Source organism: Arvicola amphibius, chromosome 8 (genome assembly GCF_903992535.2).
Source record: "Arvicola amphibius chromosome 8, mArvAmp1.2, whole genome shotgun sequence".
In the NCBI taxonomy this organism is placed as follows: Eukaryota; Metazoa; Chordata; class Mammalia; order Rodentia; family Cricetidae; genus Arvicola; species Arvicola amphibius.
The window spans coordinates 14869634-14884808 of NC_052054.1; the positions used below are offsets into that span (position 1 = coordinate 14869634).

General features: G+C 41.9%; 1 protein-coding gene across 1 annotated transcript in view; it reads right to left on the minus strand.

Moving 5' to 3' along the window:
- Esr1 (estrogen receptor 1) overlaps positions 1-15175 on the minus strand; it is a 368654-nt gene that overhangs the window by 130887 nt on the left and 222592 nt on the right. The window contains 1 exon segment of the mRNA XM_038339005.1: positions 10011-10328. Coding sequence (XP_038194933.1) covers positions 10011-10328 — 318 coding nt within the window.

Here is a 15175-nt window from a genome sequence, read left to right on the forward strand (position 1 = left end):
CTGCTGAGTCATCTCACTAGCCCCTACATACACAGTTTTTAAAAGAAAGTTGGTGACTTAAATGAATTCAGTTCAGATGGCCGAAATACAGCCCCTTTCATTTCAAACAAGAATTTCCACTACAGAATCGTCAAAATACAAAATGACAGCAACTAGTGTAGAGGTCTTAAGGGACTTTATTTTGCTCTTCTAGAATCAGGTCAATGCTTTCTCTGATGAAATGGAATGTGTTACAAAGGACCAAGAAGAGGAGGTTGGCTTTATGGATAGACACTGAGTGGAGAAGGCAAGGAATAAGAAAGTTCAAAGTTCATCAAGGAGACAAAAAAATACAAAAATACCTGAATGGTTAACATCATATGGTTTCAGTTTTACTTTTTCTAAGAATGGGAGAACTCAAGTACCCACAGCCAGCATTTTACTAGAGGGTTTGGTATAACCCAGGCTAGCCTCAAATTCTAAGTTCAGGATGACCCAGAGGGGCTGATCCTCCTGTCTTCACTGCTCCAAGGCTGTGTTTACAGGGGTACTGTGCTAGGGAAAGAGCCCGGGCTCTGTGCACAGTAGATAGTTATTCTATTAAGTAAGCTACATTCCAGCTTGGGGTGCAAGCAGAAGAGGGGCTTCAACAGCACAGTAATGGAAAGGATCCTGTTTGTACATCACTTCTTTCTCTCCTCATTTCTCAGAATCCCAAGTAACAACTTGGTCTTATTTGTCTTTCATGGTGAATGACTCCATCTTGATTTTGAGTCTTCATCTGATAGGACCTACTGAGGGAGGTCCTAAAACAGTGCCTGTCTGTAATATTTATTTAATGAATGAGCTATCAGCAGCAAACAAATCTAGCATGAAGGAACTAAGAAAGAAGGAGAAAGCAACTCCTGGGCTTCCAGTCACAGTTGACACAGTTGTACAGTGTACATCTGACCAGCTAGTGCTTCTCCGAGAGGCAAACTCAATCCAAGTCCTCCTTGATCATAAAATGGGAAGTTTCTAAGAAGAACTAGGATTTGTGATTCTCCTTTAGGACAAAAATGATCAAGGAATTTGAGCAGAGACAGTCGGAAGCAGGTGTTCAACAAAGACAAAACGAAATGTATATAAGATACGGAGAAAGGATGGCAGGCAGGACAATAGGTCAGGGGATCTTGAGTTCAGCAGACGGTGCAGAGATCACATAAAGACATATCCAAGGTTAGTCTACAGGAAGCCAGCCTCGGTTTAGTAATCCCAGGGTATCAGTTAGGTCTACATGTTAAGCTTTGGGGAGGATAGTACTATTTTTCAACTAATGCATTTTAAAAGTATGCTAGATAACAAAGGTCCTAATGCCAGGTTTTATTGACTGCTTGTCCACCTAATATCAATTTCCACCAGGACCTGATGAGGAAAGAAGGTCTTTGCAAGTATGCTAAAATTAAGAATAAACTACACTGAATTGGAGTGAGATTCAATCCAACATGCTTAGTGTTCTATGTTCTGCTTGCTGGCTCATTCGGAGGTCTGCGCTTGGCTGTCTTACAGCCGAGGACCACCTGTCCATGGGATTCTACTAGCCAAGGTGAGCTAGGCTCTCCTCTATCAATGAATGATTAAGGTACCTCCCGCCACAGGCATGCCCTTAGGCCAATCTCACGAGGTACTCCCACAGTTCAGACTTTCTTCTCAGAAAAGCCTAGGCTGGGTCAAGTTGGCAGCCAAAGATAATTAGAAGAGTTGGTGTCTTTGCGAGAGGTGAAGATGATCACAGGAATTTAGACATCTGGGAGGGAGGAACTCCTCATGATGTGACCGTGGCAGTTAACACTGGAAATACTTGCAAAGAGGAATATAAGGGACTGCCAGTAGCCACCAGAGGCACAGAAGTAGGACATGGAGCCTTCGGAGACAGCACGGTCCTGTGGACCCTGTGATGTCAGACCATCAGTTTCTAAACTGGGAAGGCATGCATTTCTGTTGTAAGCTGAGTTGCTTGTGACACTTGTTATGGGGAGTCCCAGCAAAGTAACACAGGGAGTCAAGCCTTTATAACGCTGGGGATGAACCCAGGGCATGGCATACTGTAAGCAAGTGCTCCTACCACTGAGCTGCCCTTCCAGCCAAACGCAGCACCTGGAACAGTGATTCCCAGAAATTTTAGCATCAACGAATAGAATGAATTGAAAGAAGAGTGAGAACAGAAAGGACGAGCGCACAAGGTGTTGTGGCTTCTTTGTCATAGGGAAACTGAGATTTTTAGACAAAGCTAGTGGCAATAGAAAGGAGAAAACATATATTCCGTGTTTCAATGGTGCACGGTGAAGAGGCCGTGACTAAGTTGGATGAGCATGAGGAGTAGACGCCCTGGCAAGAACAGAGAACATGAGAAGGGCAGATAGGAGGAACGGGTATCTGATACGTTGTTTTCTGATATGTTGGTTTTCTGGTATGTTGTTTCTGATATGTTGGTGAAAGTGTGAACTGCTGTCTGTGGACAAATGAATGCAGAAGCTGAACACGTTGTTATTTAGGACTTGAGAGAGAACCTAAGCCTCACAGAGTTGAAGTTAAGGTGGAAGGCAAGCAGAGACTGACAGCCCAGTGGGCAGGAAGCATAGTTAGGGTGCACCCGCAATAGATGGAAGAAGTTAAGAGGGGCTACTTGGTGCATCCTTTGTTCTCTCCTGGTGAACAGATGGTATGCCTTATTAATGCTGAGTCAGCCAAACAACCTGCCCTTTGATTACCAGTTCTGGTCCTACGTGAATGTCTCAAGCTGTAAGAATTTTTCTTTTACTTCCCAAATGAACTGAAAGTCATTAATTATCTCTGTACCCAAAAGTCATGGAAGGCATTCAGTTAAAATAAATTAACCAGTGTGTGTGTGTGTGTGTGTGTGTGTGTGTGTGTGTGTGTGTGTGTGTGTGTGTAGATCTTATTCTCTTAACCACATGTGTAGACTGATGATCAAATGTTTTTGCTTTATTTTCAAAGCTTTTAGTGCACAGGAAAGGAAGAACTAACAAAGCCCTTCAACTCAAAAGGTCAATTATGCAAACCTCTTAGAATTATTTCTGCAGAAGGCTCTTTAGTAAATGAAGTGGAGACAGTAGAACACCTGCATAGAAATAGTGTGGGGTCACACCTCATACCAGACCCAGGACAAGTTCCAGTGGTGCACGCTATGAACGCAAGGAGAGTCTATGAAACAGCAGGAAAGGCCGTTCTTCTGTTGGTTAAAATCTTTGACATGCTGCCAGGGAGAGCCATGGGATTGCACTTCTCTGAATCAGCTTCAAAGCCAGGAGTTAAGTGAACCAAGGGAGTTGTAGAGGCAGAGAATATACACCGAAGTAAATCATCAGCCAGGCCTATGCAAGAGGAGCCAACATTTCCTTTCTACTTTTGTCAGAAGACAAGCTTCTACTACACAGCCCAGACTGCTCTTGATGTCACAGCAGTCCTCTTGGGTCAGTCTCTTGTGTGTGGAGATTACACACGTGTGTCCCCATGACCGTGCTACCCGCCTTTCATTGTTCTTTGGAGACAGGATTTTGTTCTGTATTTTCCCTATCACAGGCTGGACTTGCACTTAGCATGTATCCTAGGCTGGCCATCCTTCTGCTTCAACTTCCTGGGTGCTGGGATTGTGGGTGGGTGTGGTATTACATCCAACTTCTATCTTCTTTATGCCAATAGCTTCTTCTATATATTGTTTTATTTTATTTTATTGACTTACAAATACAAAACAGGGTGGAGGAAAGCACTCCGCAGTAGATCACTTTTCCAACTTGTATAAAGCCCCAGGTTCAAGGCCCGGCAGCAACAACAACAGAAATAACAGAACAAACTAAAACCAAACAAAAACATGGCTAGGATACTTTCTGTTAATTTTCTAGGCCACCATATAAAATATATATATATAAAAAAACGGTGGCTTTTAAAACAAAGGTGTGTTGTCTCGGTTCCAGAGGCAAGGTTTCCTGGTTAGCTTTATCAGTGTGACACAGCCTAGCATCGTCTAAGAAGAAAATGTCAAGGTCAGGTTGGTATATGGACGTGTCTGTGGGTGGTTGTCTTGACTGTTAATGGATGTAGGAGAGCCTAGCCCACTGTGGTGAGAGGCTGACTGTATTAAATGAAATCTAGCTAAGGATGAACCAGAGGTTGATGGAGGACTCTCATTGGCTAATAAAGAAACTGCCTGGCCCATTTGATTGGCCAGCCCTTAGGTGAGTGGAGTAGACAGAACAGGAAGAAGGAAGTGAGGTAGATGGCTCAGTCAGATGCCCCGCCTCTGCTCTCTGAGACAGTCGCCTTGACTCTCCTCAGTGAGCGAGATGCGATGAAGCCAGCCGCCAGGTCAGACATGCTGAATCTTTCCTTGTAAGACACCACTTTGTGGTGCTACACAGATTATTAGAAATGGGTTAAAGCAAGATGTGAGAATTAGACAATAAGAGGCTGGAACTAATGGGTCAGGCAGTGTTTAAAAGAATACAATTTGTGTGTTCTTATTTCGGGTTTTAAGCTAGCCGGTGGCCGGGAGCTGGGGTGGCGGGAACGCGGCCCGCAGCTCCACACTACAAGAGGTCAAGCCAGCAAGCAGTGTTCTTCTGTTGTCTCTGCCCTGACTTCCCTCAATGATGACCTACCCTGAAAATGGAAGCCTGGTAAATCCTTTCCCACCGCAGGCTGCTTTGGGCGGAGTATTTTACCACGGGACTGGAATGAAACTAGAACAATGTGGTTCAAGACCTACATGTTGCCGAGGCCACACTCTCTGAAGCTTTTAGGCTAGAGTTCACACTTGCCTATTCTAGCTCCCGGTATCTGTTGGTAAACTCTGGTGATCCTTGGCTTAGAGAGGATGCTTGTCAGCTGTCCAGTTCACATGTTCAATCAGGAAGGAAGTTGAGTGTGATGGCTGCCTTACTTTCTTCTCCCGGTGCCTCTTGGTATGATCTACACACACACACACACACACACAAGCAAGTTATGATAGAAAGTAGATTAGGTACAAGGCTTTGGACTCACCAAGATAGTATAGATAATGGAGTATTTTCTCTGAATTTGTCAAATGCAAATGGACTAGATATTGTTGATGCATTTATGGTCTGTATATATTGTATATAATTATTGTATGTATTGTATACAGCTTTTCTTATATTAGTTATAGCCTTCTTTTTATTTTAGACAAAAGGGGGAAATATAGTGGTATATTATTTATATTTAAATAAAGCTTGTCTGAAAAACAGAATGAAAAACAGCCACACTAGTCAGTCACAGAGTCCAGGCAGTGGTGGTGCACACCTTTAATGCCAGCAGCTACACTAGGTAGCCATAGAGGCCGGGCAGTGGTGGTGCACACCTTTAATGCCAGCACTAGAGAGGAATATAAGGCAGGATGAGACAGGAACTCGAGCTCTTTCAGCCTGAAAATTTTAAAGAGGTAAGAGTTCTCTAGTGGCTTTGCTGCTTTGTTTTTCTGATCGTAAGGTTAAACCTCAATTATCTGTCTCTGGGTTTTTATTAACTGTGCTACACACACACGCATACACACACACACACACACACACACACACACACACACATGTTTAAGTCAGTACCCAATGAGCCTTTTTACACAGACACCCATTGTCTTCTATAATAGAGCATGCCTGTGAACACACTGGAACTCAACTTCTTCTGTAAGACTCTGCTTCTAAGTAAGATCACAGTCTGAGATAGGAGGGGCTAGGCCTTTAACACACATTTTTTGAGAGAATACGCTTCCACATGCTCTAAGAATAACATCCGTTAAATGACTAGTAGATGCCCATCCCCTTCAAAAATGGCAAAACTATAGCTAACAGCCCCTGGAATGTGGCCAGAAGACACCCAGAGCCATCAGCTGTGACGCACAGGCATTCAGATTCTCCTTGACACTGGAATATGTGGCAAAAGGATCCATAGGGGAAGATTCTCAATAGTCTCAGCATGAGAAAGGAATTTTCAAAGGCTCCGTATACCTGGTTCTGAAATATCAATGTCAGTGTCAGAGCTGTTCATGAAAGATAGATCAGGCAAGTAGCTGATTTCCTTGAGTTTTACCTGCAGGTTTCACAGGAGGAGTAGAGAGCTGGGCATGGGGCTGGTCAGGGATACAGCTGTGCACTGGTCAGGAATACAGAGTGTGGTAGGGAGCTGGGCATGGCTGGTCAGGGATACAGCTGTGCACTGGTCAGGAACATGGAGTGCAGAAGGGAGCTGGGCATGGCTGGTCAGGGATACAGCTGTGCACTGGTCAGGAATACAGAGTGCAATAGGCAGCTGGACATGGCTGGTCAGGGATACAGCTGTGCACTGGTCAGGAATACAGAGTAGGTAGGGAGCTGGGCGTGGCTCGTCAGGAATACAGTTGTGCACGGGTTAGGAATACAGAGTGCTGTGATGAGGGGTGACGAGATAACTAACCTAGCCCTAGGGAGCTCCATACAGAACAGCTCCAAATTCTAAACAAGCCTTGATAATGGCACCTGCCATCTCTCCAGGATGTCACCTATTCTATGCCACATTCCGTTTAATCACCGTGCCATTTCTTAGTATGGTAGAATGTTATAACAGCCTGAGGCCAAGGTCTGCTGCTCTGATTCTAACTGGGAAGCAGATATTGATGTGCTCTGATAAGACCCTGGAAAGCACTGGAACCTCCTTGAATGGAAAGTACTGCACATGCCTGATTCCAGGAGAGAGGTGTTGAGCTCTCTCCCTGTCCTCTTGTCCTTACCCACCTCCATCTCCGGTTATACTCACTTCATTACATCTTTTCCCTAGTAAGACCAGAAAAAAAGTTATTAGGTATTAAATGAACGTGGAGAGATCTGGTGCTTAATAAAAGGAATCCCATACTAGCTCAGAACTAAGAAATATGCAGGCATTTATTAATAGATAAAACTTACAAATCAGGATTCTCTGCATGAACGATGGATAAAGGGATAGAGAGAGAGAGAGAGAGAGATAAAGGCTGGAGGTGGGGGAATGATATAATCATATTTCAACTTCAAAACTAAAATTGTTTTTAAAAAGTTTTTGTGCAGAAATGGACAAGTGGTGTGATCATTCTTCTCACAGCTGCTCTTTAGACGTGTCAAAAGGAAATATTTATCCCTTAGAGTCTTCTTTTCCTAGGGTTTAAGACAAATCCTTTGGGATTACAACTGAGGGCCACGCTTCTACTTCATTTTACACATCCTCACCTCTTAATTCCCACATTTCAAGTCAGAAAATGGGCCCAGAAGGCAAGACAAACCAAAATTCTATTTTAGTCACCAATGCTTGAGAATCCTAACAGTATTCTATTGTAAAAAAAGTTAAATAACCCAAAGTATTAATTATATTTATTAAAAATCCATCATTCAAAGTGAAGTCTATTCTCACTCCTGCACTGGTAGCCATTCACTTCTGACTTCTTATTGACATGATATTCTTTACCTCCTTTTGTGTATATTTTTTAATTGTTTCTCTTTTATTTGTGAGATTATATTACAATGACATCATCCCCCCTCTTTCCTCCACCTAACCCTCCCCCATACCCCTCTCTGTTCTCTTTCAAATTCATATCACACCACTGATTCCACACAATGGCTTTCTTACTATTGTTCTCCCTAAAGATGTTTCTCTTCCCTTTTGGAAATTACCACTATTATTCTCAAATTATCACCTCATAAATGTGACATTGCCTATACCGGCCCTTTAGCATGGATGATCTTTCTAAATGGCAGGTGGTATTTGGGTATATAAAACCTTTGTGAAATATAGCTTGATCTGCAAATGCTCACAGCCATTGTCAGAGTTCCTCCTTATCTGCTCTTTTTTTCCCTACCCTTTTGAAATTAATGGCCATTGTCATTCCGTTTCCCCAGACAAGCCGACTTACAACAGCTATATTCCAGTGGTATACAGATAAAACAAACACACACACACACACACACACACACACACATTCTTGTGTCAGTCACTTGATGACAGACACACACCAGAGAAATGGATCCCTGGGTAGATCTGTTCCTTTCCACCAACTTCAACAACCTACTTACTCCATCTCTAATCCATACAACATACAGACCCACCATCATTGATGAGGCCTGTCGCTAAGCAAAACATTGTTACATAGCACATGACTGTACATAACTGTATTTTGCTTTTAGAATCCTTTTTTATAAAGGGCTAATCACCAAAATATTGTTTGACCCCAGAGATTTTTGGACCTTTGAATTGGCATAGGGAAATTGGAGAGCAGCCTTGCTAAATACTTTGTCTAGTTCTGAATTTAACAATGGAACAGCTAACCATAACCACAGCATCTTTCTAAGCTTGACCTTTGCCTCCATTTGAATCCTAAATTGAGGTTACTTTCATAAATCTTTCATGAACGGGTAATACATTTGAATACATTGAGATTGAAGTGGGAAAGTAAGTTCAGAACCTGCCTTGGTTACATAGCAAGATCCTGACTTAAAACACCAGCACCAACAAAATACCACTTATAAGATGCTGAGGTGTGTCTCTACAGACAAAACTGAATGCTATATTCTTGTTTTTAGCCCTGCTCAATGGCTCTGGAACTAATATTGCCAGAATCTCATGGCGGGATGTTTATAGATTCAATTCAACAGCAACCAAGAATTGACTCTCAGGGGTATGACCAGTAGATTTTTTGTGCATTTTGTTTTTCGTTTCTTTTCTTTTATCTCAAAGTGTAAAAAACAAGAAGAAAACAGACATAAAGTTCAAGGAAAAACACATAGTCCCACATAATTCCAATCCCTGAGAACTTGTGTCTATCTTGCAAAAATAATGATAAAATATCTAGGCATCTGATAAAAACTTTCAGTTCCTTAGACAGCCAGGAACTTTTGCTTGCTCATCAGAATGATCCTCAATACTTAGTTTTTTTTCTATTAATCTTTATTATTCCATAAACTCTGATCTCTCCTACCTAAACCACCTAGATAGATGTCATATAGTAAGTTTGGCTCATTGCAACTGCTGGCTCCCTACTCAAAGAACAACATGTTTGTTTATATGTGGATTTGTGCACATATATGTTAAGATTTACTTTAACTCAGCCTATGTCATTAACTTGGGAACTGAAGGCACAAAACCACACATGTATTTTTGTTTTATAAAAGGAAAAAAACTCACGTGTCATGGAAAATAACTTCATCTATTGCAGCCCAAGAAGAAAAAAAATTTTATTTAAATTTCACTTGATTTGATCTACAAGCCATACAAGAAAATCCACCTCTTATTGTCTCAGCACAGGTTTCTGTATATGAAATCCATTAGCTGGGGCACAGGAGAGTCTTGTTTCCATCATAACTAGAGTCTTTCTCCATAAATGAGAACAGTCGAGAGCTATAGACACAGCACTTGAGAGACCAATAGGAGGAGTGGAGTGTCACTTCAGCCTCTGGATCTTTCTAGAAGCTCCTCAGAACATCGCTTGCATTTATTTTCCTATTGTATTTCCCTTCCTCTGAACACCCAAGGCATAAAGCAAACTGAATAACTAATTGGCAGGCCACAAATAAACCTATTATTAGCCCTTTGATGCACAGTATTCGAAGAAGAGATTATTTATGGAAAAAAATGCTTCTTAATAGAGGAATATTGAATTATAGTCTTAGGAATCAAAAAAATCCCATTGATCACTGAGCTCTAAGTGCTTTTACTATGTGATGGCTGCATGACAGACACATGTGTGCATGTGGTATATAGTATCCATCCTGGTCTTTTGAGGGAAAAAAAAACCTGACCAAAAGCACTATGTCAAAGGTTTTATTGTTCTGAGTGTTTATTTTTAAAGGCTATTTCCTAAGCTTCAAGAGAAACATAGTGGGTTAATATGGACAGTTGACAAATCTCAATGTATCGTTGGCACTAATCACATAGCATGTGATCTCTTCCCTTTCTCCCACAGTATCACAGCCAATTCTTGGAAAGGTATTCACTCTTAAAGCAGAAGTTGAGTTCTGCATCCTTACCTGGCACTCTCTTTGCCCAGTTGATCATATGAACCAGCTCCCTGTCAGCCAGGTTGGTCAATAAGCCCATCATCGAGGCTTCGCTGAAAGGTCTCGAAGGATCGTACTCAGAATAGATCAAGGGCGGTTCAGCATCCAGCAAGGCACTGACCATTTGGTCAGCAGTCAAGGACAAGGCAGGGCTGTTCTTCTTTGTGTGCTTAATCACAATAGGGCTCGGCCAGAGGTTGGCGGCCCGCATGTCTCCTGAAGCTTCCAAGTCATCTCTCTGGCGCTTCTGTTTCAGCATCCGCCCTCCTCGGCGGTCTTTCCGTATCCCTGAAAATGCAGGAGGACAAAGCACAAGTTCCATTACCTTTTTCTCCTGTGAACTTCAGTACAAACACCATCTTCATAGATGAAAGCTCTTTATTAAAATAAATGCTGAGGGCACATGCAAACTCGTAAGTGTTCAGTAACTCTCAGCCCAAATGACAATGGTAACAGCACTCGTTTGTGGCATTTGCTGATATTCATGGGGTAAAGAATGTCCGTGTAACAAGTCACTTCTCTGATACCAAGAGGTGTGCAAACTCCTGAAAATGTATAATGGGATTTCATTGGCTAATAGTAGTCGTCTCTAACATACCGGTACTTGTGTTTGTGTGTGTGTGTGCATGTGTGTGTATATTTGTGTATATGTGTATGTCATGTGTGTATGTATCCGTGCATGTGTCTATGTATGTGCATATGCATATGTATATGTGGGCATGTTTGTATATATGTGTATATATGCATGTGTATCTATGTATGTGTCTGTATGTATATGTATGTATGGGCATATGTGTTCATGTGTCTATGTGTATGCATGTGTGTATATGTGTATATATGTATGCATATGTATATATGTGTGCATGTGTCTTTTTTCATCTAACAAGTGTTATAAAAATAACAGGATTATAACTAGTTACTTATGAAATATGGTTTAATTTCAAACACTGCATCTGTTACAGACACTCCTTAATAGAAAATTGACAGTACTTTTAGTAATGAAGAAGTGGAGCACCATGATGGAGTAAGACCTACCAATGACCAAATCCCAAGAGGCACATTGATTTAACAATCACTGGCACACAAAAATAAGTTCAAATAGCAGAGCAACAACAATGCACTTAGAAATGATCAGCCAGCCAAAGAAGACACTTCTCAAGTGAAGGCATAATGGCCAACAAGTATATAAAAAGGTTCAGCATCATGAATAATCAGATGAATGCAAATCAAATCTGTAAGAGGCCACTCCCTGACTTCAGTTAGAAGGCAAACTACCAAAGGGACAAAAGACAAAAAACATTGAAGAGAATGGATAGAGATGGCCAACCGTGTCTTACCAAAATGCTTTAAAGAAAAGATAATTAGTCCAGAGAAATAACACAGAGTGTGTAATAGCACAGAGATAATCAGACTGTGAGAAAACTAGATGCTTAATCATGCATGGTTCTTGTCATGTATTTTTAGTCACAGACAACTCTGTGTGAGAGTGTGTTCCTCCTGCTGAGTGTTCATACGTGTGTGCATGGATGAGTGTATGGCTGTGCATTTGGAGGCCTGAGGCCAATGCCAAGAGTGCCTAGTCACTCTCCATCTTAATTTTCAAGTCAGAGCTTTCTCATAGGACCTGGAGCTTATGGATTCATATAACCTGGCTGCAAGCAAACCCAGGGACCCTCCTGTCTCCACCTCCCAGTGCTAACCCAGGGACCCTCCTGTCTCCACCTCCCACTGCTATGGTTACAGGTGTGCATAACAGCACCTGGCTTTTCCAGAGTGCTTGGGATCCCAACTCAACTCCTAGTGTTTGCATGGCAAGCAATTTACTTGAGATCTTCACAGTCCTTCAGCCAAGTGTGGAAGCCTTTGAAATTCTTTTCTTTTCTTTTTTTCTTTTCTTTCTTTCTTCTTCTTTTTTTTTTTTTTTTTTTGAGACAGGGTTTCTCTGTGTAACAGCCCTAGAAGTCCTGAAACTGGCTCTGTATACCAGGCTGGCCTCAAACTCTCTAAGATCTGTCTGCCTTTGCTTCCCGAGTGCTGTCCAGCTTGAAATTATTTTTATTAATAATAAAAGACACATTTACTAGTTAGCTAGAGAGGTGGCTCAGCTGTTAAGAGCATTGGCTGCTCTTGAAGAGAACTAAGTTTGGTTCCCTGCACCCATATGGCAGCTCACAACCGACCCTAACTCTAATTCTAGAGGTTATAGAACACTCTTCTGACTTCTGCAAACACCAGAAACACATGTGCACATGCAGGCAAAACACTCACACGTATACCTGTCCTCTCTCTACCACCACACACACACACACACACGTACATGTACACATACTCTCTGTCTCTCTCACACACACACACATTCTCTCTCTCACACACACACACACACTCACACATACACATTCTCTCTCTCTCACACACACACACACATTCTCTCTCTCACACACACACACACACACACTCACACATACACATTCTCTCTCTCTCTCACACACACACACACACATTCTCTCTCTCACACACACATTCACATGGACATACTCTCTCTCTCACACACACACACTTACACACATACACATACTCTCTCACAAACACACACATACACATACTCTCTCTCACACACACACTCACACTCACACATACACATTCTCTCTCACACACACACACACACTCACACATACATATACTTTCTCTCTCTCTCTCACACACACACATACATACACACACACACACACTTCACTGGCTAATTTCATCAGCTAAACAGACTTCTAACTGGGGGATGTCACAGATGCTGATCTACTCCAGACGCACAGTATGGTCCCCAGTCCCCACGGTAGCTCAGTCAAATTCCCATGGCCGCTGCTGTTGAATTAGGAACTGACCCAAGTTTGTCAGTGTTCTTAGCATTGGGTTTTTTACAAATGCATTTCTCTTTCTAAATATGAAATGTTTGAATAGTTTCCAATCATCTTCTCCCAAAGGTTTACCCACCTGTGACTCTCACTAACTAAATTAGAGACCCCGGGGAGCAGGTGGTCCAATTTTTCTGCTGTGTACTCTTTCCGTCTTTGACTCAGAGTCTTACCCAGAAAAAGGCCATTCTGTTCTGACCCAAAGGTTATCGGCAAAAATAACCATTTCAAAGGCCAAAGAGGAACCCAAGCATCTGTATTTCTTACAAACTTCCTTCTCCAAAATTAGATATTGAGCTAGCTATTAAGGTTTAGACTTACATAAAAGGAATTATTATTTTACTAAAATTTTAATACATTTTTTGTTGTTGTTGTCTTGAGATAGGATCTCCGTATACAGCCTTGGCTGTTCTGGAACTCACTGTGTAAACCTGGATGATTTTGAACAACAGAAATCTATCTGAATCTGCCTCCTGGGTGCTGGCATTAAAGATGTGCACCACTACTCTTGGCTAATTTAAATATTTTTAACATTGGACACATGAAAAATGAACACCATATATCAACTGTTTTGCCACTCAGGACAGAAAGAATTAATATGAGAACTTCATTCTTCTTGTTCCAGTTTGTCAAGAAACTGGAAAAAATGTATAGCTGGAATATATTTTAAAGATATAGCTTTACTGTTTAAGATCTAGATTAGGTATATTAGCATATAATGTATAGAAACCACCAATCCTTCTTGCTCAAAAATGAGCATTTCTTGCAAGTCCTGGAATAAGCAACTGTAGTGATATTTTGTTTGTGCTTTAATAAACTAAGCTTGCCTGAAGATCAGAATGTGGAGTGAGCCACAATTTAGTCATGCAGGCCAGGCAGTGGTGGCACACACCTTTAAACCCAGCACTCAGGAGGAAATGGCAGAAGGATCTCTGTGATTTCAAGGCCACCCTGGGCTACACAAAATTGATCCGGTATAAAAGAGAAACAGCCCAGCACTGGTAGCTCATACCTTTAATCCCAGCATTAGGGAGATAAGAGACAGGAAGGGATATGGCTGGGCGGAGAGAGGAATATAAAGCAGGGGGAGACAGGAGCTCATTGCATTCAGTTTGAGGATTCATAGGGACAGTATCGCCCTGTTGGTCTGAGGATTCAGTAAAGGTAAGAACTTGTGGCTGGCTGCTCTGCTTTTTTTCACCTTTCAGCATCAACCCCTAGATCTGACTCTGGGTTTTTATTATTTAAGACCAATGAGAATTTGTGCTTCAAGCAATGATAATAAGAAAGGTTGATTTTTCATTGTTTTGAATTATTATTTACTTCCTGAAAGTCCTGGAATAAGCAATGATAATAAGAAAGATTGTTATTTTGTTGTTTTGAATTGTTCTTTTTTTTTTAATGTGCATACAAGTGGTATTTTGCCTGCTGTGTGCCTGGTGCTCAGGGAGGCCAGAGGACAAAGTCGGATTCCCTGGGAGTGAACTTACATGGTTGTGAGCCACCATGTAGGAACTGGGACTCAAACCTGAGTCCTAGTCCTGTTGTTTTGATCATTAATATGCATTGAGCATGTGCTGTGCATCTCAAGTGCTTTATGTGCACTATCTGGTAGGATATTTTAAGGTGATTCGTCCTCACAATAATCTTGTGAGGTAAATCTTCGATAAAGCCCGCCAGGCCTTGCCTGTGCTGGTTCTCCTTTGCTACCACACACTAACGGATTGCACCCTGGAGTTCCTCGGTGATTACTCTGTATTCACATGCTGCCTCTGAAAGGAAGTTGACGTTCTTCTATTTTTCAGAGAAACCAGTTTTGAAATGTATTCAGTATCACGGGCACAAAGCTAACAAGTACAGGGACCTATAAGTCAAGCAAACAAAGGCAGCAGCGTGTGATTGGCCATTGTGCATCCACACACATGTCAATAATCTCACAGTCAAGCATGCTGACATCTCGGTTAAGGGAGATGGTTGTCCCGCTCGACTTTGCTCATCAGAGCACCTGTGAAACATGTGGCATACTTAAGAAAAATAAGCCAGTTCCAACTGGAGTACTTAGACCATTGAGGAGCCGTGGTATCAGGTAACGCAATAAACGAGTGAAGAGCGTGAGGAGCTAGCCTAGAGCCTGTGGAAGAAGCCAACACACTGCCCTCAGATTTGGGTCCTGTGCTGGTTTAAATGGTGACCTAACAGACCCATGCTAAAACAATCTGTATGCAGAAA